Source organism: Carcharodon carcharias, chromosome 10 (assembly GCF_017639515.1).
Source record: "Carcharodon carcharias isolate sCarCar2 chromosome 10, sCarCar2.pri, whole genome shotgun sequence".
Lineage (NCBI taxonomy): Eukaryota > Metazoa > Chordata > Chondrichthyes > Lamniformes > Lamnidae > Carcharodon > Carcharodon carcharias.
In genome coordinates this window covers 156141009-156167105 of record NC_054476.1, presented here as the reverse complement: position 1 = coordinate 156167105, position 26097 = coordinate 156141009, and the positions used below count along the sequence as shown (strand labels likewise).

At 44.1% G+C, this 26097-nt stretch overlaps 1 protein-coding gene across 1 annotated transcript in view; it reads left to right on the top strand.

Annotated features, from left to right (window-relative positions):
• si:dkey-54n8.4 (coiled-coil domain-containing protein 92) overlaps window positions 1-23744 on the top strand; it is a 70479-nt gene extending 46735 nt beyond the window's left edge. Inside the window, exon 4 of the mRNA XM_041196714.1 lies at window positions 23005-23744. Within this exon, the coding sequence (XP_041052648.1) occupies window positions 23005-23744 (740 nt within the window). The remainder of the gene's footprint in view (window positions 1-23004) is intronic.
• The last annotated feature ends 2353 nt before the right edge of the window (window positions 23745-26097 follow it).

Sequence of the window (26097 nt, the reverse complement as noted above, 5' to 3'; positions counted from 1 at the left end):
CTCAGAGGCAAGAGTGTCACCAACTGGGCCCTGGCTGACACTCAAAAGCTAAGACATTCAGCAAAAATCTCACCAGAATCTGATAACAGTCTGAAATATCCGTTGAGGATACCAGGAGAAAGGTGATACAAACACTAAAATTACTGTCCATGCTGTCCACAGCATCCCGTGACAGTGAGCAGATTGCTACAAGAACAGCTTGTGTAGAAAGCCTTTGTGGACATGTTAATACGAAACAATTTACACATGTTTGACCCTCTCAGTTTAATCTAGTTGGGCTAGTTACACACGTCATATGATCCCACTATCCAGCCATATTCTAATAATAAAACAAATCCTTTTAAAACTAGAAACTAGTACAAAAGGTTCGACCCATGCTGCTAAGATGCCATGGAGGGTGTTAAGAATAGAATTTGAAATAAATTGAGTATTACACGTAGGTGACACCAATCTAGGTTTTTAAAAGTTTATACTTTGTAGGAGAATGACTGGACTGGGGGAGACAGAGTGTTGTAGTTTTCATGAACTGGGAAAGATTGAATTATAGTGGGACATGATGTGATAAGTTTTAATTTAAACAAAGGAAGGAGGAAGATTATGTGGCTGATGTGTATCGAACACCATGGGAATAAGAGGCACAAAGCTCATTGTAGTATCAATAAAGCCAAGTCTTTGTGAATAACTTAACTTGCTCTCAATAAATGGTGTTATATTTAGGATTTCACCAGAAACTACAAACAGAAGAAATCTTTCCCCACCATCCCTTAAGGCAGTTAATAACAAATATCAGCTTGGCTCAGTGGTGGCCATCTTTCTTGCCTCACAGTTAGAAAATTATAGAATGGTTATAGCAAATGAGGATACTATTGAGCCAAAATAAAAACAAAAAACTGCGGATGCTAGAAATCCAAAGCAAAAACAGAATTACCTGGAAAAACTCAGTAGGTCTGGCAGCATCGGCGGAGAAGAAAAGAGTTGACATTTCGAGTCCTCATGACCCTTCAACAGAACTGAGTGAATATTAGAAGAGGGGTGAAATATAAGCTGGTTTAAGGTTGGGTGGCGGGGGCGGGGTGGGGGATGTGGGGGGAGAGAAGTGGGGGGGCATGGTGTGGTTGTAGGGACAAGCAAGCAGTGATAGAAAAGATGTCACAGACAAAGGAACAAGGAAGTGGTTGAAGGTGGTGATATTATCAAAACGAATGTGCCATTTAAGAATGGATGGCAGGGCACTCAAGGTGCAGCTCAAGTTGGGGGTGGGGTGGAAATAGGTGGGAAAAGAAAAATCTATATAAATTATTGGAAAAAACAAAAGGAAGAGGGAAGAAACGGAAAGGGGGTGAGGATGGAGGAGGGAGTTCAAGACCTAAAGTTGTTGAATTCAATATTCAGTCCGGAAGGCTGTAAAGTGCCTAGTCGGAAGATGAGGTGCTGTTCCTCCAGTTTGCGCTGGGCTTCACTGGAACAATGCAGCAAGCCAAGGACAGACATGTGGGCAAGAGAGCAGGGTGGAGTGTTAAAATGGCAAGCGACAGGGAGGTTTGGGTCTTTCTTGCAGACAGACCGCAGGTGTTCTGCAAAGCGATCGCCCAGTTTACGTTTGGTCTCTCCAATGTAGAGGAGACCGCATTGGGACCAACGAATGCAGTAGACTAAGTTGGGGGAAATGCAAGTGAAATGCTGCTTCACTTGAAAGGAGTGTCTGGGCCCTTGGACGGTGAGGAGAGAGGAAGTGAAGGGGCAGGTGTTGCATCATTTGCGTGGGCATGGGGAGGTGCCATAGGTAGGGGTTGAGGAGTAGGGGGTGATGGAGGAGTGGACCAGGGTGTCCCGGAGGGAACGATCCCTACGGAATGCCGCTGAGGGGGGTGAAAGGAAGATGTGTTTGGTGGTGGCATCATGCTGGAGTTGGCGGAAATGGCGGAGGATGATCCTTTGAATGCGGAGGCTGGTGGGGTGATAAGTGAGGACAAGGGGGACCCTATCATGTTTCTGGGAGGGAAGAGAAGGCATGAGGGCAGATGCGCGGGAGATGGGCCGGACACGGTTGAGGGCCCTGTCAGCCTGTGTGTTTGCACCAGCTCTCTGCAAGAGTAAATTGGCTAGTCCCTTTCCCCGTGGTCCTGTAATGTTTTTCTCCCTTCAGATAATTATTCTATTGTCTTTTGAAAACCATGGTTGAATCCTCCTCCACCACACTCCCAGGCAGTGCATTCCAGATCCTAACCACATGTTGTGTAAAAGGTTTTTCCTCACGTTACCCTTTGTTCTTTTGCCAAACACCTTACATCGGTATCCTCTGGTCCTCCACCCCCTCGCCAATTGGAACAGTTTCTCTCCATCTACTCTGACCAACCCCTCATGATTTGGAACACCTCTATCAATTCTCCTAATCTTCCCTTCTCCGAGGACAACCAGCTCAGCTTCTCTAATCTATCCACATAACTGAAGTTCCTCATCCCTGGAGCTATCCCTGTAAATCTTTTCTGCACCCTCTCTAATGCCTTCACATCTTCCTAAAGTGTGGTGCAAAGAATTGGTCACAATACTCCAGTTGAGGCCGAACCAGTGTGTTATAAAGATTCACCATAACCACCTTGTTTTTGTACTCTATAAATAAATTCCAGGATCCCATAAGCTTTATTAACCACTTTCTCAACCTGCCCTGCCACCTTCAATGATTTGTGTACATATTCCCCCAGGTGCCTCTCTTCCTGCATCCCTTGGGGGTTTGGGTTCAAATCCCACTCCAAGACTTAAAAGTACATAATCTGGTCGGATGCTCCAGTGCAGCACTGAGAGAATTTTCAAGAGGCACTATCTTTTGGCCAAGTAGTCCTTTGAGTTACACATTGGTTTTCCACTTCTGGACCTGGGTACAAATGCAGCCCAGGGGGTCTCCACTGTCTGGTGACTCTGAGATCCCATGTGAAATGTGTGTGTGTTGTCTCTATCCAGTTGCTTATGGGCATGGCCCAACAACGTAAATGATCCATAGTACAGCATTAACTCACATAGGACAAATAATACTGTACATAACTAGGAGGCTTGACAGATTTTGGAAGAGGCACAGAGCTTGATTTTTGGCCCTCCCCAGGGCCAAGATTGGTCGGGCTGGGGTGGGGGGTGGGGGGGGAGGAGGAGGAGCTAAAATAGCCTCACTAATGTGTGTGCAGATAGCCAATTAGTCTCTTTAATTATTCATTTATGGGACATGGGCGTCACTGGCTGGGCCAGCATTTATTGCCCATCCCTAATTGCCCTTGAGACGATGGTAGTGAGCTGCCTTCTTGAACTGCTGCAGTCCTTGTGGCATAGGTACATCCACACTGTTGTTAGGGAGAGAGTTCCAGGATTTTGACCCAATGACAGTGAAGGAACGGTGATATATTTCCAAGTCAGGATAGTGAGTTGCTTAGAGGGGTACTCCCAGGTGGTGGTTTTCCCATGTATCTGCTGTCCTTGTCCTTCTAGATGGTAGTGGTTGTGGGTTTGGAAGGTGCTGCCTAAGGAGCCTTAGTGAGTTTCTGCAGTGCATCTTGTAGATGGTACACACTGCTGCCACTGTGCGTCGATGGTGGAGAGTGTTAATGTATGTGGAAGGGGTGACAATCAAGCTTTGGGGAGTCAGGATTTGAGTTACCCGCTGCAGGATTCCTAGCCTCTTACCTGCTTTTGTAGCTATAGTATTTATGTGGCTAGTCCAGTTCAGGTTCTGGTCAAAGGTAACCCCCAGGATGTTGATAGTGGAAGGTTCAGTGATGGTAATGCCATTGAACGTCAACAGCCTTATTGAGGCCAATTCAGCCTCCAGACACCCACAGGCCACCCTTCTTGCCTGGGTTTGGGAGCAGCCACAGGCTGTTCTATAGATGGTATCCACCAGCACCCAAACACCCCCACTCCCACTGTGGTGGCCAAGCGACTGAATTTATTTTTAAATGTTGAAGCACCCTCTCCCCATTGCCTTCCATATTAGGAATGCTTCCCCAACCATTTTCCAAGGTGACCCCATTTTAACATCTGAAAATTAACGTGACCCCAGATGCCAGCAAAGTCAAATCAGCAGAGTATCATTCAGTATATCATTATTAAAACTTGTGCATTATAGATCAACACATAAACATAAATATTAACATTGTCCTTCTCAAGGGCAATTAGGGATGGGCAATAATGGCCTAGTCAGTGATGCCCAGATCCCATGAATGAATAAAAATATGTAGGTTTCTGCCAAGCCCTCCATATTCCCCAGTGACAGAAGACTCAGTGAAGCCCCTGTCCCTACCCCACCCTCTCACACATTGGAATCAGCCCCTCTCCCCCAACACACAGACACAAATGCCCCACTTCACAACATCCCTCACTACCTGTGCCCAAGCACATGCCCCCTCCTCATAATCCCACTCAAGCCCCCCACACACACACATTGCAGCCTCTCTGCCCAAACCTCCCCCACTCACTCAGCAACCTCTCTCCCCAACCCCCGCTCCGCGCCCCCCCCCCCCCCCAACACACACACACACACACACACATTCACTCGGCAACCTCTCTTCCCAACCCCCACTCAGCCCCCCCAACACACACACACACACACACACTCACTCAGCAACCTCTCTTCCCAACCCCCACTCAGCCCCCCCAACACACACACACACACACACACACACACTCACTCAGCAACCTCTCTTCCCAACCCCCACTCAGCACCCCCCCCACACACGCACACACACACACACTCACTCAGCAACCTCTCTTCCCAACCCCCACTCCGCCCCCCCCCCACAGACACACACACACACACACTCACTCGGCAATCTCTCTTCCCAACCCCTGCTTCGTGCCCCCCCCACACACGCACACACACACACACACACACACACACACACTCACTCAGCAACCTCTCTTCCCAACCCCCACTCAGCCACCCCCCCCCACCCCCACACACACACACACACACACACACTCACACAGCAACCTCTCTTCCCAACCCCTGCTTCATGCCCCCCTCCACATATACACACACACACACTCTCAGCAACCTCTCTTCCCAACCCCTGCTTCATGCCCCCCGCCCCCCCCCAACACACACACACACACACACACACACACACACTCACTCGGCAATCTCTCTTCCCAACCCCTGCTTCGTGCCCCCTCCCCACACACGCACGCACACACACACACACACACTCACTCAGCAACCCCTCTTCCCAACCCCCTCTCCGCACCCCCCCCCCACACACACACACACACACACTCACTCAGCAACCTCTCTTCCCAACCCCCACTCCGCGCCCACACACAAATACTCTCACTCAGCAGTCCCTCTTCATAACCCCTGCTCCCCCCCTCACCAACACACTCAGCAGCCTCTCTTTCCAACCCTCTCCCCCCACGGTCACCAGCCCCTCTCCCCTTCCTCTCCTCCTTTTGGGTCTAGTTGCCAGTGCCTGCGAGACAGAGTTGTCAGCACGATGTAAAGGGGCAGATACGAGCAGAAATACAGTAACTTTTGAAGCAGCCGCTTACCTTCCCAGCTCAGCGGTGTGATTGCCCACTTCTTCTCGCAATCAGCCAAGTCAGCACACACAAACATCATGGGCCCACTCAAACACCCTGCTAAAAGTAGTTTCTTATGTTAAAGGGTGCTTTGGACTCACTGCCTGCCCCTTGCTGTTTGGCAGCGTCGATCCAGTGAATCCAGCCACAGTCTCGAGAATGTGCAGTCTTCTCTCCACAGTCACCATTACTGCAGAGGAAGGGGAGCTCAAGACCCCGAATGTGACTTCCGCGACCCCATTGGGGGTCGTGACCCACGGTTTGGGAACCCCCTGCATTATAGCTGGGTGCTCCTCTCAAGCTCGAGGGCCTCTGATTAGCCCTCTGGCTTTGAAAGCCTGTCCACCATCTTTAATTGGCCACCTCTGGGAGGAAAATCACAGGTCAATGATTGTTTAACCCCAGGCAGGGGGCAGGTTTAGGATGTGGAAACAGTACCCAACTTCTGTTTCCTGCAACCCCCCACCTTCACCCAGAGTGAAAATCCAGTCCATGTTATCCAGCACAATAGAAGGGCATTTACCTCAGTATCTTGGTGTGTGACACCTGACCTGACTGACCTGAATATTTCATTGCTTCACCAGTAACATCCTTCACCTTCAAGAGTACAAAAAGAAAAAGTCACACTGAAGAATATTTACCTTTCTGATACTCACAGAAGATTTGCAGTTGATTTTGGGTAAATGTCTAGGTTGTTAAATACTGCATAGGCTAAACTTGCAATCTTCGCTGAGCTATTATTCACGCTTCACAGATTGATGCAGCGTCTTAGAAACCTTTCTTTTCTATGGAGATAATTTCACCCTTTCACTCAGTAAGCTTTTCAGCTCCAGGCTCTGCTGGCATGTAGCTATTTTGGTAAGTAGTCAGTCTGTTCGTCAAACATACTTAGTACCCTGTAATTCAGTCATAAAAGGTCCCTTGTGAAGATATTGTACAAGCACGGCAATCTTGTCGCCTTCCCGATTTCAGAATGGGATGCAAGTGCGGACTGAACTGTTCAGTAATCATGGAATTTAGGGGAGGCTGTGGTATTGTCACTGACTAGTATTCCAGAGACCCAGAGTAATACCCTATGGGCCATGAGTTCAAATCCCACCACGGCAGATGGTGAAATTCGAACTCACTAAAAATTTGGAATTAAAAGCCTGATGATGACCATTGCCAATTGTGGTTAAAAACCCATCTGTTTCACCAGTGCTAATGTCCTTTAGGGAAGGAAATCTGCTGTCCTTACCTGGTCAGGCCGACAGGTGACTCCAGACCCATAGCAATGTGGTTGACTCTTAAATGCCCTTTGAACAAGGACAATTAGGGTTAAGTACTAAATGCTGGCTTAGCCAGCGACGCTCACATCCCATTAATGAATAAAATAAAAAAATTGCAATGAATTTTACAGCACAGAAACTGACCATTTAGCCTAACAGGTCCACATCAATGTTGATGTTCCACATGAGCTCCCCTTCCACTTTCCTTTATCCCATCCTATCAACATGTCTTTGAGTAATCTGCTTTCACATTAATCAGATTAGCCATGACCTTATTAAAATGGTAGAGAGCAGGCTTGAGGGGCTGAATGGCTGACTCCTGCTCCTTGTTCATATTAATTAGTTTTTAGGGAGCTGACTTGCCTCTTTCAATCAAGTCGAGTAAAGATCACGACCTTGGGTACTGAGGAACTGTTGTTACACGAAGCCCCTGCCTCCTGGTCAACACGGTCAGGATGGATGACCAGCTGAGTGAAAGCACTGCAAAGCTGCTCAGATTGGCAAACCTTCGATGGTGATCACAGCAGACAAGAACCTCAGTCCCTATGACAAAGTTGATGGATGGAAATGACTGTAAACAAATTAATATCGAGACAGCAATCTTGGCTCCGGTCAGGGGCAGCACTTCAACCTCAGAGTTGGAAGGTTATGGGTTTAATCCCCATTTCCAGGCTTGAACAGTTATCCAGGCTGACATTACAGTGCAGGACTGAGGAAGTGCTGCATGGTTGGAGTTGCAATGTTTTAGATGAGATGCTAAACAGAGGCCCTGTTCTCCCTTGGAGATGGATCCCATGGCGAAACTAAAAGAGGGAGAACAAGGGAAGTTGCCCTGGTGTCCAGTTCACCATTTATCTCTCAACCAACATCATTAGAACAGTTCATCTGGTTATTCAACTCATTGCGATTTGAGAGACCTCAAAGTGCAGAACGGTTGCTGTGTTTCTCTTTATTACAACATTGGATACACTTCAGATAACCTCACTGACAATGAAGTGCTTTGGGACAGCTTGCGATCAGGAAAGTCAGTTTTTTTTTTGGTGAGTTTGTTCTTTCTTACACTTGGGCTTGAATTTTTGCTCCCAAGTTGTGTGCACAGAGTTAGGAAATTTCCCAACTCCCCCATCTTGACTTGGGAGAAACTTCCCTGAGCAGCAGGACTTTTGTTCTAGGAATGAGTGCATGGAGTCAGGCCTGCTGCCCTTAGAAATGATTTGTTGGCAGCCACAGGGGCTGCCAAGTGCTGAGGTGGATTGTTTCCATGCCCTATTAATGCAAACTCATGCCACCTCATGCCCCCACCCATCCCCCATGGTACCTCATACCTCCCATGCCAACTTATGCCCCTCTATCCACCCTTCATGGCCCCTTATAGCCCTATACCCCTCCATGGTCTCTTGGAACCCCTATGCCAACATAGTGACAACTCATACCAACACATGCCCGCAACCCACCATGCTTTGCCCTTACACTTTCCATGCCAACTCATTTAGTATCCACCATGGGAAGACCTCAGGAGCCATCCTGAGGTGAAACAATATATAGTTCTGAGTTACTGCACTATATATTAAAACTGTCATTGATAAAAGACCATTCAATACATTTAAATCCCTTCAAGTACTTGATCCTTTATAAAAACATCATTTGTATTCGTAGCCCCAGATCAAAGACAGCTAATGCCTTAATAACCTTTCTGAGCTGTCAATCAAGTTGTGAATTTACAGCCCCCCCCACTCCCCCCCCCCCCATTGTGATAATAGTTTGTGGAAGCAGTCAAGCAGAAATAATACTATTATGGTAGCCCTTAGGTTTATGTCTACAAACAGCTTTTGAAATTGCAAGCACAGATTTTTTTAGCTGAGAGACACAGCAGACTGGGTATTTTCCCCCAAAAGATAAAGAGAAGGGGATTTTAAATAACTTGACAGCTTGACAGTTCCACAGACCTTATCCACCTTTTACACACATTAACGTCTACTCTTAAAAATCCCAAAAGGGTATCTGACCTGCAAAGAAACCTGGTAGGTTTAGACCTTTTCCTCAAATTCATAGAGTCGTGTTTCAGAAGACTCAGTGATGAAAATTGCCCCTGAGCGAAGGCAGCTGCGCTTTTAAATGTGCTACTGTCTCCAAGAACCACGTTGGCAAAAATGATGGGTGCCAGATACGGGGACGAGACTTACGGATTTGGGGCTCCGGTGCCATTTTGGCTAAGGCACGGAGCCCTTCTGACTTTGTGAAAATTTGGGCCTTGGAATCAGCCTGTGGAGTTCTGTTGGACAAATAGGAGCCTCCCACCGCAGTTGCTAAGAAGCCTCTATGAGTGGGTTTACCAATTAGTGCCAAATTGGAGAGAGTTTTTTTTAACCATATGTACCTGCCCACATTGAACTGGGCTCAGACTGCTTGAACTCATCTGAATGGATAAGCTAAAGTTGTTGGTCTTCATCTGTATTTATTTTAATTACAAGGTGGGGGAAAAAGAGAGCATTTTGCATTTACATAGTGCCTGTCACATCCTAAAAATGTTCTAGGATGCTTCACAGCCAATCAGTTATTTTGAATTGAAGTAACTATTGCTTTGGGGGTGAATGCAGCAGCCAGTTTGTGCACAGCAAGCTCCCACAAATGGCAAATTACTGAATGAGTAGATGTGTTTGTGGTGCTGGAAGAATGGCTATTGGCCAGGACTCCCATAAAACTGGGAATTGTTCTTTGAAAAGCCTGGGATTTTTCGTGACCATTGAAACAGGCAGACAGAACCTCACCATCCAACAGACCTAGCTTCTGGCAAAATAGCACACACTCAGTATCGAGCTGAAGGATCAGTCTTAATTATATTCTCAGGTCTGTCCTGGAGCTTGAACCTATGGACCTAGAGGCTGGTGTGCTACCCAAGAGGCACCCAGTACAGAAGAGTTAACTTCCAGAATTGTTGAGGCTTACAATAATTTCTTCAGTAGAGCTAACATGGTAGATTAGGTATCACTGCATAGCAAGACACTGAAATACCAAGCTCTGTTACATCAAATGTGTAGAGTGGTGTGTAAGTACAGCCCTGGTGCTTGTTGAAACCAGCTTTTTTGGCATTTTGTTTTACAAATACTCCATTCCTTTTCAGTAACTTGATAGCTAAAGAAGTTCCAATTGCTACTAGTCCCCCACCCTCCTAAAAATCTTGAAGTCAGGCCAAATATCTGGCTACCCGTTGTTACAGGAGGTCTCTCTGACCTTCAGATGGATGCGCTGCATTCCCAATATTTGATCTAACTGTTGAATCCCAGTGCAAGGGATCACTTTCACACTTTAGCAAGGACCTGAAGAGTATATTTAACAGAAATTCTCACTCACTTGGATTTTAAACACGCTGTCTTGTGATCACATCCCTGGCAGTTCGGTTGGTCCTTTTTTTAAACATAGACAATAAAAAAAATGTAAATCTTCAAAGTAAAATTACACAGTAATTATCTTCCAGTTATAATCGGATAATCAACCAGTAAAAATTGATGTTTTTTATTTCATGTGTTTGGATCAGCACAGTGATATGTGTCTTCAACTTAGCCAATATTAAAATATCAAAAGAATCTGGTCTCATTTAATACACTGGGTAAATTTCTGTCAGTCACGATTAGGATAATATCTTATTCAAAATGGCATGTTGCATCGGGTATTTATCCGCTTAACAAATTTGTCCTTGGCGAACTTAGGCAAGAGATTAACTAAATTTCTTTCAAATTGTGGAACTCTTTAGGCCCTGAGCCTCTCCCTCCTACAGTCTCCAAGCTTTCAAAAACTTGGCATTGTCTAATCACGCCATCTCCTTTTATTTTCTCCCCTATTCATTTTAACCTTAGTGGCCTCCTTCTCCTCAATTGAATATAGACATGGGAATATGCCCAAGATTTGAGATTCTTAAGCAAACGGTAGAAAGATACAAGGAAGAGCAGGGAAATGGGATTACCATAATTAACGCCAGTTGAAGAACTAATAGCAGATCAGATCCAATGGGCTGAGTGGCTTCATCCAGTTCCTTTTTCATAAACGTTACTGTCCCTGCATCAATAACTACTTGCAATAAAGCATTGCAGGCTCTATAAATCTTGTGTTGAAAAAAGTTGACACTTTCTGCTTTGTTATTCTACCAGTACTCTTGAGCCTGTGACCTCTTGTAACCAATTTGCCAGCCTGTGAAAACAATCTCTTTTTTTATTCACTCATGGGGTGTGGGCATCGCTGGCTAGGCCAACATGTATTGCCCATCCTTAGTTACCCTTGAGAAGGTGGTGGTGAGCTGCTTTCTTGAACAGCTGCAGTCCATGTGGTGTAGGTACACCCACAGTGCTGTTAGGGAGGGAATTCCAGGATTTTGACCCAGCGGCAGTGAAGGAACAGCCGATATATTTCCAAGTCAGGATGGTGGGTGGCTTGGAGGGGAACTTCCAGGCGGTGTTGTTCACAACTTTCACTACTCTTCCTCTCAAAATCATAGTGCTGAAAAGCTCTCTTTAGATTCCTCCCCATTAGTCTCTGTGATCAAATGGAGAAAAAGAAAGCTCCAATTCGTTTAAAGTCTCTCTTCATAGCCGTAACTGCTGTTACGTCTGGTATCTGTCAATTCAGTCTTCATTACAGCCTTTTTGTGAGTTTAGTATCCTGGCTTTTAAGTGAAAGCAAGTCACTTGGCCACCTCTTAGGAATACAAAGGGTCATGCTGCATTACAATATTAACAGAATGAGATTGAAATCAGGTTTTCACGTGACAAGACTTTACATTTCTGGGAGTCCATATACTTCAGAAGAGCCAGCACAGACTCAGTGGACTGAATGACCTCCTCCTGTGCTGTACTACCAAATGATTCTGTGATCTCCCCAAGAATAAACAAAAATAATTGTTTCTGACAACTAATGATGCAAATATATTTCAGAATATCTCACTGCTTGCTGCTTTGGTCATTCCAATAGGAACGTAAAATTGAATTTCAATTATATCCAAATGTTTTCTTGTCCAACAGCACTCAGAATACATTACACATGTCAACTCAGGTGGAACTCAGGGGGTTTACTCAGCAGCAAATAGCCCACACAGCAATCAATGCCACAAGGACTCATCATCTTTCCCCAAAATACTGCAGCATCTCCATAACCCCATCACTCTCTCATCCGCACGGTGATTTTAAGTATTAAAACGTTGACAAGAACAGCAATCGCCAGCAGGTTTTAGCATCGGAAAACTTTGAAGGAAGTAAAAAGAATCAAACCCTAATTAACTCCCTTCAGTTGCAGCACTGAGGGAATGCTGCATTGTCAGAGGTGTTGGATTTCCATTGAGCCACATCTCTTTCGAATGTAATTTTTAAAGAGCTTGACATCATTGGTCGACCACTTAAATACTTCATTTCAGGATTTATTGACCATTTTTCCACTGAAAGGATTTAAGCATTATGTTTCCTCACAAGTTCCCAAAAAAGTCATCTTGTTGAAAGATAGATAATATTCCCCAGAGGCTGAACAATAAGCAGTTTGTTAGCTTGTTTAGATGCTCAAAAAAGACTAATACCCATTGCGCTGGAAAATCATTTTATCTGTCTGTCTTTCAGGAGGGAACTAAACAAATTAAAAGCTTTTGTTGAGGCAGCAAGGCTGTAAATGGTAAAGGATGGTCAGAAATTATCTTGTTTGCGTCAAGAAAGATGACGGAACAATGTGGGGAAGTGTGGCATTTTCTTTAGTTTGTATTGTGTGTAGATAAATTGTGAAGATTGATGCAGTGAGTCCAATCGTAACCGCTGTTCAGTATGTTCCCTCTGCTGTGAAGTAAATCAACTTCATAATTTGTATCAGTCACCAAGTGTTTACTTGTCTTGCTTTTGGAACAGTTGGAGATGTATGTGAAATACAAGAATATCCGGTCCAGATCACAAGGATTGTATGTCTCAGGATTGCGTATCAAACAAATACATGTAGGACAGCTTGAATTAACTCCCATAAAAAAGTAAGACACTCGGACCATTTATAGGAATGATTGAAACCAATGAACCCAAGAAGGCATCTTTGCCAAATCCAAATTTGTAACAACTGAAGTCATCTATTTTTTATCTTCCTATTTACTGTACTTAACGCTTAACCACAATAAATTGAATCTACCAATGTTTCATTATTTCAGATTCTCCTAGTTGTGGGGGTGCATTCTGGTGAGTGATGTGCAAGGACAGAAAATGGAAACAAAAAAAAAACAAACTCCTAATTTTTATCTATTTAAAGGTTTTCCATTCTCCTCTTGCATGTCTTATTTTCCTTGTTGCACACAATATTTTAATTAAGACTACAGGCAGATGTCCTGCTTCTAGGCCTGTACCATTGCCATTGTATAGTTTACCCTAAAATCTTTACAAAAGGAGCTTGGGGTGCCTTCCCCTTTAATTTCAACACCTGCCACACCCCTGATGATGATGTATGTGACTTCCACTCTGTACCTCCCTGTATTGTCATAACTGTGATAGGAAACTTACACCCAGGGGTTCATTGTCTGTCACCATGGTAACTGCTCTAATGTACTAGACAGTTCCTTGAGATAAAAAGGAAAATCTTTAAATGATGTTTGGCAAAAGGCAGGCAGGAAAATGGAATGACAATTGAACACACTGAGAGTGACCTTTTGTGACACTAATCTAGCCAGGCTGCTGAAGTCTCATCGTTCATTTTCTTTTGACACATTACTATTTTATTCTTCATAAGAACGTCTTGGAATGGGACCTCGGTGTTGTCAGCCTCCATATTAATTGCTTGTTAACTGGATTCACTTACTGTCTCGACACCAGTTTACATGTTCCCATTATATCAGTTGCTTGCTTATTCCTCAGGGAGCTGAGCCATTGATTAGTCATTTAATCTTAATACATGGACCTACTTTCACAACCAAATCTTAAGTTCACTTAGCCAACACGTGAAAACGAACACATCCTGCAAATAAAGTGATTGCTAAAGAATGTTTTAGAGTCACATTAAACACAGAATGAGACAAGGCTATTTGGCCATATCATGTTCATGTTCCACACAGTGTATAATCCATCCTGTCATATACTCCATATCACTTATATCACTCCATATCATTCCATATCTCCTTATGTAAAGGCCCACAAAATGTCTGCATGAAGTCAAAGAACAGTCCAAAATGTCTGCCAACTCATAGGTTCATTGCTGAACCATGGCTAGTTGTCTATCACACATCATTGGCCAAAGCAAGATAATAATTATTGTAAGTGGGGGGGGCTACACACGATTGTCATGTTTCTGTGGAATGAGTGGTGTTGGAAATTCAGCATTCCTGTCACTCTTTATCAATGGCAGCCTAACAGCACCAGTAATACCACCTCGGTGGGCAGTAATAAGTTGGTACCCATAAGATGGTGGCCTAAAAATATGTGAGTATCTGTCATCACTGAAGTAGGAAGTAGAGAACTGGGCCCAGAGAACAGGGGACAGTTGGGGTGGGGGAGGCGTTGCTGGTGTCTGGTATCCAGTGAGCACCACTTCTGAATAATTTTGGGCGGATGGGAATGGTAGGTAGAGGCAGAAGGCCACAGCTGGGGACCCACGGGGCTGGTCTGGCGCCATTTGGGCAGTGACCAAGGGCAGACAGAAGATCAGCATCACTATGGGGGTCAGGCTGAGGTGCTGAAGGCTTCCTTGTGAGGCCCGCGGAGGTGGCTGCATCCCTTCTCCTGGCCCACAACGAGTACCACAGTGGAGCTGACCTTCGGCACTTAGTTTAGACAATTGGCAACTGCCACCTCAGACCTGCTGCCGGGCAGGAACAGCTCAGCCCTCCCCCGACCTATCGTTAAGTTTAAGTTGTGTCACGATGACGTTATTGGGACGTTATGTGTTTAAATGTTCATTAGAACCCCACCTGCTGTGAGTCTCAATGTCCTAACATTTCAACAGTGAAGAATAGGTTATGGTTGAGTTACTCAATTGTGACAATTTAACTAATTTAACTCAACAATTGGGGGTGGGGGTGTGGGGGCGGTTGGTGGTGGAGGATTTAAAATCGAAACCTTGAAATATGCAGATAGCGCCTTACATGTCCTTCATTGTGAGATGATAGATTCTGCTGACCACGACCTATGGTGCACACAATGGCAAAAGTGTCTTGATTATCAGAGGTGTTGTACCAATTTCTTTTAAAAGGAGTGGGTAACAGTGGCCTCGGACAAGTCAGTGGGAATTGGTACAGTTAAAGCAGCCACAGCAGACAAACATATCTCGCCTCGTTTAAGATCTCTGAATGTGGTTAGAGTAATTCCCGTTTCTCTCCAGATAGCCATATGTGGAAGGCAGATATTATGAGATGGTAGAAATCCATTAATTTTCAGTGACCAATGTTAAGTGAGAACAAGGGAATGACTGCTCCTGACCCCCTCAGTGGGAGGTCAGAATGTTGTGAGTTCAGATCCCACTCCAGAGACTTATGAACTAGGACTTGAGTACAAAAATCTAGGCCGACACTCCAGTGCAGTGGGGGAGTGCTGCACTGTCAGAGGTAGTGCCATCTTTCAGGTGTGGTGTTAAACCATGGCCCCATCACCCTCAGGAGGACACGAGCACTATTTTGAGGAAGAGAAGGAGATTTCTGCCCAGTGTCCTGGCCAATCTTTAGCCCTAAGTCAGCATCACATAAACAGATTATCTGCTCATTTTTACATGACTGTTTGTGGGAGCTTGCTGTGTGCAAATTGGCTGCCAAGTTTCCTGCATTACTACAGTGACCGTGCTTCGAAAGTACTTTGTGGCTGTTTAGCACTTTAAGGCATCCTGAAGCTGTGAAAGGTGCTAGATAAATGCAAGTCCTTTCCTTTTCAATGCTCCCACAGTCTGCCAGATGGACAGCTACTTGCTTAAGACCATAAGACCATAAGACATAGGAGCAGAAATTAGGCCATTCAGCCCATCGAGACTGCTCTGCCATTCAATCACGGCTGATAAGTTTCTCAACACCATTCTCCTGCCTTCTCCCCATAACCTTTGATCCCCTTACCAATCAAGACATATCTATCTTGGTTTTAAATACACTCAATGACCTGGTCTCCACAGCCTTCTGTAGCAATGAATTCCATAGATTCACCACTCTCTGGCTAAAGAAGTTTCTCCTCATCTCTGTTCTAAAAGGTCTTCCCTTTACTCTGAGGCTGTGTGCTCAGGTCCTAGTCTCTCCTACTAATGGAAACATCTTCCCCATGTCCACTCTATGCAGGCCTTTCAGTATTCTGTAAGTTTCAATCAGATCCCCTCTCATCCTTCTAAACTCCATCTTAACATACTTAACATACATTCTTAGCATACCAGAGAGGTCCGAATTTACCCCAGCATTATGGATTGCTGGTGGGGGTGGGGGATAAGATGGGGAGAGGTAGGAAAAAGAGAAAAATCAGAAACAGAAATTAAACAAAGGTGGAAGTTAGCTTGGGATCATAACCAACATTTCACATAATACTCAAACGAACAATCACTAGCTGATATCTCCCAAATACACAGTTGAGGATTCTCAGGTCTGGAGTACCGCATGATAACCTGCCTCTAATTCCGATGGATACAAATCTTCGCAATAAGGCAGTTCAGCAAGTTGCTGGGGGCCCATTGTTGGCATCCTTCCATCCATATAAGATGATGGATACACAGTAAATCAAGCCTGTTGGGGTTGGTGGAGCTTCATCTGATGCTGATGGCTGCAGAGACCGATCTGGGAGACAGGTTCTGCACAGGTGCCGCATATGAAGCGATTGCCAGGTGTAGTTATGGGTTGTTGTTCATGTTGGTGCTTGTTGCCAAGCCGCTTTAGCCACTGATCGTCATGGTAATGCACGCCAGCCCATAGGTGAAGTTGCCATTTTCCTTTATCATTGGCTGGTGTCTCCCAGGTGTAAGGATCAATCTTTAGGGCCTTCACGTCACATTTGCAAGGATCCTTAAAGTGGAGCTTTGGCACCCTACTGGTATTCTGGCTCCATCTACCTCACCAGATAGACATGTACCCAAGGATTTTCTGTCTTCTATCCTGCAATCCAGCAAAGTTGTCTCTGCCTGAGGAGTGCCAACATATTTGGAAGCTTTGCCTTTGAGATAACTGCTGCATTTATGATTTGATCCTTCCATGAGATGCCCAGAAAAGACTGCAAACAGAAAAGATGGAAGTTGTTGAGCTTCCTTTCTTGATGGCTGCAAGTTATCCATGTTTCACAGCTATACAACAAGATGTTGAGAACACAGGCCTCAAACCTGCAAATTGGTCCTCAGAGTCAGCTTGATGTTGTTCCATGCATGTTTCGTGAATAAGCCAAAGGTGGTAGTTGCTTTCCCTGTGCATGTATTGCATTCTGGATCAAAAGACAGATTTCCTGTCACTGTGTGCCCAAGGTAGCAGAATTTGCTAACCACCTTGGGCCAGGAGGGTTGTGGTGTTTAGTGATCGAGGGCAGAGGATGTGACACCCTGTCCCAAAAGCACGGTTTTTTAGTAAGGGAGACAAGTTACAGGAATGGGAGCAGGCAGCCCATGAGCCTTTGTAGCTGAGTTTCCATGTGAGTGACTAGAGCCATTTCATAGGTGTAGGGGAGTTCTCCGATCAAGATGTGCAGTACCTTTATCTTCACTTTCAGTCTGGATAGATTGTAGAGATTGCACTCTGACCTATTATGCAGGCAAACTCCTTCCAAAAGGCCAAGATCTGGAGCACAGAAAAGAAAATGCCAAACAAAAAGGGTCACTAATAGCTTCGCTAGCATGGGCATGTTCACAGGATGGAAGATAGACACATACCCACGTATTTTCTATATGGTGAAGACCATTAGGATACCCAAAGCACTGCTTCAAGGATGCTTAGTATCACTGGGAAGGCCTTCATTTGGAGACCAGGCATCAAAGAACAATAATATTTAGACTATTTGTTTTGGGATTTTCTACAGTTAGTCATTAATTCCAATGTTTCCTCATTAATAAGCATGACACTTCAAAAGGAGGAATTAAAAACTCAAATTAGATTCCTGGCATCATTAAATTCATGTTACCTCCTGGTACTTCGTTATCTGCCTGCAGATTAATGCAAGTTCAAGAAAACTTACCTGGGCAGAGCCAGCAGATTGTTGCTCCATAAGGCATTGCTCAGTGATTCAAGGCAGGAAACTAAAGGTCACAGTTTGCCCTTTTCCCTCATCACCATTACTGACAGTTTGTTACTTTTAGAAACACTGGACTTGTGACAGAATGGCACCCAAGTAGATTAAAAACCAACTGCTGCTTATTCAGTGAAGCTCATTAAACACCTTCTAATCAATTTGCACCTCTGGTGGATTATGTTCCTGGTTGGATGTTACTGTGTCAAAAAAAAAAAATTTGCATTTATAAAGCATCTTTCATGACCTTAGGAAGTTACAGCCAGTAAAGCACTTCTTAAAGTGTAGTCAGTGTTGGAATATAATGTAGGAGCATTCCCAAGTAACATGATCCCCAACACTACTTGCCGCTCATCTCCCACTCCCCTACAGCCCTGCCATTCCATATGCCTCTGGGCGTCAGTTCATAAGCGACCATCCCAGAACCGTGCCTGGTGCTAGAAGTTGGAGTAAAAGGCTGCGAAATCTTAGCTTAACAGAAATGCATTTTGTTGATTTGTGTTAATGGGCTGTATGGGGTACCGACCATGCCTACATATAAGATTGATTGAAAACACAATAGCCAAGGAGATGAGTGACACATTGAACCTATTACAGTGTCTTCTTATTTTAGATACCTGCTTGGAATGCAGTTCAAGATAATGAAATGAAAGTCTCTCTCTCTCTCTTAATCCATAAGAACATAATAACATAAGAAATAAAAGCTGGAGTAAGTCATTTGGCCCCTCAAATCTGCTCCAGCATTCAATAAGATTATGGTTGATTTTCTACCTCAACACCACCTTCCTGCACTGTCCTCATATCCCTTAATTCCCTTCGTGTCCAAAAATCTATCAATCTCGGTCTTGAATATATTCAACAGCTGAGCATCCACAGCTATCTGGGGTAGAGAATTCCAAAAATTCACAACCCCCCTCAGTGAAGAAAGTTCTCCTCATCACAGTCCTAAATGGCCGACCCCTTATCCTGAGACTGTGACCCGTATTCTAGACTCCCCAGACAGGGTGAAACATTTTCTCAGCATTTGTCATGCTAAGTGTTAAGAATTTTATATTAATCCAATCAATGTACCATTAGACAATCACTTAAATACTTATTCAAAATGCAAATTTAGAAACATTACAATGACAATATGAAACATAACATTCAAAAAGTTTCCCCTCTCACTCACCTGACCTCAGCCTTAGGATTTCCCTACCCAAATTCCTCTAGCATGTGACCATTTCCTGCTTTGCCATTGGCTAGCCTTTTTTTGAGCGCTGTATTAAATTTTCTATTTCTCAAATAGTTTGTAACATTGACATTAACTAGAATAATAGGATATTCAAAACACACAAATTAAGTTATAAAATAATTGAACAATAAAATAGCAGTGGAGAGCACCGTTTGACATTCAATGCAGCAGCAATAGCATTTGAAGTAACAGATACTTTGCCACAACAAATAAGGAGATCCCATGAGTTTGAACAGTCTCAACCCAGCCTCCAGCCCAAAAGTGCCCAAAATTTGACAATCTCACTTCTTATCGTGTCCACAGACAGTCTATACACGGCCCAGTCAGAACTGGACACATTTTTATGCCTTGTTGTTGAATTCGGCAAGATCTGCAACAGTGCAGGGTTCCTCTAGCGATAGGTATTGCAGGAGATGTTGCATAGTCTGTGGCTCAGTTCCACATTCACAAGTTGTCGGCCTGGTTGTATATCCCCATTTGCTTAGTGACACCTTTGAATGATCTACACCAGTCCTAAGTCTGCTAAGGCACTTCCAGATAGCCCAGTTGCAATTAGGTCCTGGGAGAAGGCTTTCATCTGGTAGAATTTCCATCGCTGGTGTTTGTTCGAGACTGGCGAGCCGGTCTTTCCACAAGGCGATGCGGGCTTCAGATGGGGTTGATTGTAATGGAACAACACTGTTCATGAAGCTCTTCCTTGACTTTAGGCGGCTGGGTGTAGGTGTATGACCATGTAGAGGGTGCCTCTCATCTGATGTTTGACGGAGTCGCTCTTTCTTGCTGGCTACCATTCTTCTTATATCAGGGGGAGCGATACCTGCCAGGATATATAGGCTGTTGGTGTTTGTTGGTTTTAAACAACCTGTGATAAGTCGGCAGCTTGCATTCAGAACGGCATCCATCTTCTTAGCATGAGTAGATCTTTCCCATGCAGGGCAGGTGTATTCGGCAGTGGAATAGCAAAGAGCAAGTGCACTGGTTCGCAATGTTTTCGAACTTGCTCCCCATTTTGTGTTAGTGAGCTTATTCAGGATGTTGTTTCGTGTGCTCACTTTTGCCTTTGTCTTTTCGATGTGGTTCTTGAAGGTGAGGCGTCTGTCAAGGGTGACTCCTAAGTAGATAGGGTGCTCGCAATGCGTCAGTGTCGCTCCACACCAGGTTACTTTAAGCTTAATTTAATTTAATTTATTTAATTTACTTTAAGTACAATCTCACTTAAAGATGCCTTTAGAAGACTGGAATAGAAATTTAAGAAAAACATATTGGGGCTGGGGGAAACCCTGTGTCATTATTGATGCATTACTGTGCATCCAGTCAGAGTGTGCTGTAGCTGACCCAGAGTTTACTGGTGGTGACCTGACTAGTAAAAAGGAAACATTTTCTATCCCTCAAGCATTGATGGCTCTCAATCGCTCTTGTCTCTTAACATAACGCTGTTCTCATCCCTGTTAAATAACAGACATCATTTATGTTTCCATCTCTAATGGATAAAATCCATTTGTATGAGACGAACCAAGCTATAACACTCCAAATATGGCCCACTTGGCTGAACTGGGAACATTGTTATCATTATCTACATTCCCTGTTTCCTGATGTCAGGAATATTTAAAAACATAACATGTTTAATAAACAATAAGGTAAATGTCACAGTGGCTTAGTGAGTAAATGGGTTGTGTAGTGTGTTACACAGCAACTTGTCCCAAAGCGATTCCAGATTGCCTGGCCTCGGTTCAGTTACCTGATCCCAGTCAGAAATGTGACCCTAGTCCTACAGTTGATCTCTTTGGGTTAGGGAAGGAAGGTGAGACTGAGCACGATCTGTGACTTTAAATTACTGTCCAGTTATTCCAATGGATAACAGATGTGTGTGGGTATTATGGGAGGATATGTTCAGGCTTAACCGCGACGTGACACCAACCCCAAGTCAAAATTGCTGTGGGGACTCGAAGCTGCTTAAGGAGAGATCTGTCGAAGGTGTTCAAGGTAATGTTGTGACTGTTTTAAATAGAGTGCGTAAGGAGAAACTGGTTCCATTGGAAGGAGGGTCACTTATCAGAAGACAGAGATTGAAGATCACTGGCAAAAAGTTCAGCGGAGGAATGAGGAGAATTTTTTGTTTTACATAGCGAGTTGTCATGTTTTGGAACACGCTGACTAGTGTAAGCAGATGCAATGGTAACTTTAGAAAAGGAATTGGATATATACTTGAAAAGGAATCATTTTCAGGATTATGGAGAAAGAGTGGGAGAATGGGGCTAATTGAATAGGTCTTTCAAAGAGCCTAATGGTGACCCCAATGGCCTCCGTTTGTGCTCTGTGATTCTATGAAGAACAGACACTTGGGTGAGATACTGAAGGGCTGCAGCAATCGTACTTCAGGATTAGTAAAAGTCTTCAGTGGTCAGAGAAAAAATACTGAAAAATAGAAGGAAAAATTTGGAGAAGCTGCATTTCTGGGAGTGAGGCAATGGAAAATATAAAGAATAGAGTCATCAGCCATTGTAGGTGAACAGAGAAAAAGAAAATGTTGGAAATACTTGGGTCTGGCAACATCACTGGTGAGAGAAATGGAAATAACATTTCAGGTCAATGCTTTTTCGTCAGATGTAATAAGTTCTAAGTAATGAAATAAGGGAAGGTGAGAATAAGAACAAAAGGAAAGGTCCGTGACAGGGTGGAAGGCAATATAGATTAAAGGCGTGGAGGTGCAAAGCCAAAGAGAGTGGTCATGGGGCAAGTAAAAGAACAAAGGAGGTCTTGTAGCACAGTGGTAGCGTTTCTACCTCTGGGCCAGAAGCTCTGAGTTCAAATCTCACTTCAGCACTTGATGTCCATGGAAGGTGTGTTCATAATGTGACCAAACAGGTTGGTTATCAACCAGCAAATCCTTCCAAAAAGGCAGGTGGTAAGAGTGGGAGAATTTCCTGGTCAGCCATGCTGCAGGAGGTAACGCCAAACTACTGCATTACTTTGCCAAACATAATCATGGACCAAAGGAAGTCCATGATTGCCAATGCCCTCTTAGGGTGTTGAGGAAAGAGATAAAAGCAAAATCTGAAATTAAAAAGAGTGTTGAAAATACACAGCAGGTCTGGCAGCATCTATGGAGAGTGAAACAGTTAATGTTTTGAGTTGAATATGACTTTTCTTCAGAACTGGAAAAAAATAAGAGACTTTTCTAGAGGTGGCAGGGTCATGAACAGTTGCCATCTGAAAGCAAAAAGAGACACAATAGAGAGGGGAAAAAACAGAACCAGTGAAGAAAAAGGAAACAAAATGTGGGCAACAGTACAATCTAAAATTATTGAACTCAATGTTGAGCCTGGAAGGCTGTAAAGTGCCCATGTGGAATGCTGTTCCTCAAGTCTTCTGCTGGCTCACCATGTGTTGGCATTCATGCTTATAGAGAGGGTCAGGCCTTCAAGAGGACAGCTTTTCCCATACAAGCAATGAGGCCAATGGAGATGGCCAAAGGGAGTGGTAATGGGGCAAGTAAAGAAACAAAGAAGGTCTTGGAGCGCAGTGTTTCTACCTCTGGGCCAGCAGCTCTGAGTTCAAATCTCACTTCAGGACCTGATGTCCATGGAAGGTGTGTTCAAAATGTGACCAAACAGGTTGGTTATCAACCAGCAAATCCTTCCAATATGGCAGGTGGTAAGAGTGGGAGAATTTCCTGATCCTGGGGGATTATGTAGCTTAAACCATTTTCTTGAAAGGAGCCTGTTGCAAGTATTTTGAGTTTTCAATTGACCTCTGTTTCTCAATCCTTTTGCAGACGACTGTGAGCAACAGGAGGACTGCGCTCCCCTCGAGGCTCAAATCAGAGAGAAGGAGCTGCAAAATGCAGCGCTGAGAAAAGAACTCTGCCACAAAGAGGCCCTGATAACTGCGCTGGAGGACAGCCTACGGAGGAGGGAGCGGCTGTTCCTGGAGGAACTCAAGAGACGGAGTCACAGGATGACCCTCCTGAATAGTGAACTGCAGAAGCAGTCTGAGACTGCGGCTCATCTCTCATTTCAGTTGCACAGCTTCAAACAGAAGCTAAGTAACTCTAGGCAAGGTAATCGGCCTTCAGACAAGCCTTCTGATAAAGCCATCCCTACATCTCCAGTATATACATCAATATCACTGAAAAGGAACCATAAGGTCCATTCCAAAATGACTGATAAGACCTGCACTGACAGAGCAATGGGGACAGGCTCCTCTCAGCAAAGGCGACGGGTGGCACAGGACGAACTGGACCCCATGCCTGACCCTGCACTTTTCCTACGAGCGAGGTGGCATTACGGCCAGAGGCAGAACCAGGTGAGCCGTCCGGCTGTGCCCGTTAGCCAGGAATGCGGACTTGAGAGCGCCAGCCTTGCAGCAGCATTGCAAACACCCAGGACTGTACCAGAGGGGAGCTCAAAGAGTTCGAACATTCTGGGGCCTCCTGCCGAGACGGAGATCCCCCTCACTGACGAGGAAAGCGCCGGCGAGGATTTGCAAAAGGCGCGGGAAAGTTTTCGAAAATAGGTGCCGCTTTGTCCTGGGTTTTCAAGGTTAACAATCAGTTAAAAGAGGGAACTTGCATTGATACAGCGCCTTTTCACATCAGAGACATCCCAAAGCATGTTGCATGCAATGAATTTTCTAATCGGTCACTGTATAGGCAAAAGCAACAGCCATTTTTGAACAAAGCAAGGCCCCACAGAGGTCAATGGGGTGAATGACCAGCTATTCTCAGCTGCAGCTACCCCTCCTTATATAGTACAGGGAGGCCACACCTCATTGATCTAGAGCCCCAAGCTGGGCCTAAATCTACCTAAGTAACATCTTGGAAAAGCAGACTATTTAAAATGAAAGGTAGGCAAGAAGAACACTGGCAAATATCATAGTGCTTTCTCCTTAACCTCAGGGGCCTGATCATCAGAACAGTTCAAATCAGTGGGTGGGCTCAATTTCATAATAAATCTTTGAGAACATTACATTTATCCAGTCATTTTATTGAAAAACTCTAGACAGGCACACACCTCTTGTTCATCACACTGCAGATATCAGCCTAATGTAAACTTCTGACACACTTTTTAAAAAAATGCAAAGCAATAATGCAATGATGTCGAACTTACAGGGAGACTCCAGCAACCGAGAATACCACACGCACAATATCTTCATTATTTAACTGACTTCTGTATGAACTCATTCGGTGTTTACCGACTACCAGTCAGGCATTAAAGCCTTAGAGTGACACTTTACCAGCAGAACATTGTTTGTGTCCTTATAAAGCAGTACAGGTTCTGATTGAACATGAGCAGCATCACGGGAGATTCACAACCCTTGATATAAAACCATTGAATCTAGCACGTGCTTTGTTCGTAACCATTGAGACTTCGATGGTTAATCTTTAAAAAAAATCATTGGGTGCTTCTGGTCTGTACAGTATGACGAACAAACATTTTCTAATCCTCAACAAATAACGATTAGGCTCTGGTTACTGACCAATAATTAGATGTTGTGACTTTAAAGGGACACAGGCTCCCTCTTGGCAGCAAACTGAAACATGGAGCACTTTAAGAACAGCGGCCCTACTGTTAGAATAAATCCAATTTACCACAGTCAGTGTCTCAAGAGATTTGTTAAGTCTATAAATTATTCAAAAACTCTCAAAACCAAACAAAGCAACACTTCACTGTTCACCTCAAGAAAGACTTGCATCAATATAGCACCTTCCACGACCTCAGGACAACCCATTATAATGTAGGAAACATGTCAGCCAATTTGTGCACGGCAAGATCCCACAAACAGCTATGCGGCAATGGCCAGATAATCTGTTTTTGCGATATTGATTGTGAGATAAATATTGGCCTGGACACCAGGGATAATTCCCCTACCCTTCTTCAAAATAGTGCCACAGGATCTTTTACATTTACCTAAATGGAATGGTGGTTTAATATCTTATTTAATGTTAGCACCATCTCAGTACTGTACTGAAGCATCAGATTGCTATTTTGTGCTCAGGTCTCTTAGGGTGGGACTTGAACTCTGAATCTTCTGAGTCAGGGGTGAGAGTACTATCCACTGAGACACTGTGGCTTAAAAGTTTAAACCAGTCAGAAAGCACTTCACCGCTAACCACTTATTCCAATTAGAGTCATATTACCAGAACCACACAGATTTTCTTTCTCAATATCAACATAATGCGCTGTTTCCCTCCACAACACTCACTAACTTTGTGTTCTCTTACTTACTATTATCAATACTAAGGGAGGTCCATCAATTTTTATATAGACTTGCTATTGAGTGACATAGACATCCTGGGGTGAGCTGTGAATTACATGACATTTAATCAGATCTGGATGGTTGCCGCAATTACTAGTTAACACTTCCTGATTGCTGCTTAACTGACTAACCTTGAAAACCTTACCACTGGCGGGAATTAATCTTTGCCCTCACGAGAAACTTCCATAATCATTTTCTGGGTGGGAGGAAAAAGACTTGGGGGGGAAATCTCTGAGCGAGAGCAAAAGAATAACACATTGAATAAATCATCAGCCCAATACTATCCAGTAGAACTGGGCAGTCTCCCTGTTTGCAATTATGAATAAGGGCCCGACTGTAAGTTTTGTTTTCCATAATTAGCAGGGTATATATAAACTGTCGTATCAGAATTCTTATTTGTATAAGCTGGCTTTGATACCGTAATTATTACATGCACCGCAATTGAATTTCCATAGTTTCTTGACAAGAATGTTTCTGTTAAGACTAATAGTTAATCGTTTTATCTCTACAGCAAGTTTAAAAAGGATTAATCAAAGCAAAGTCGCAATGTTTGAAACGTAAGTGCAGTTATAATTGAATTTGATGCCTAAACAATGTCCCATATGACCTT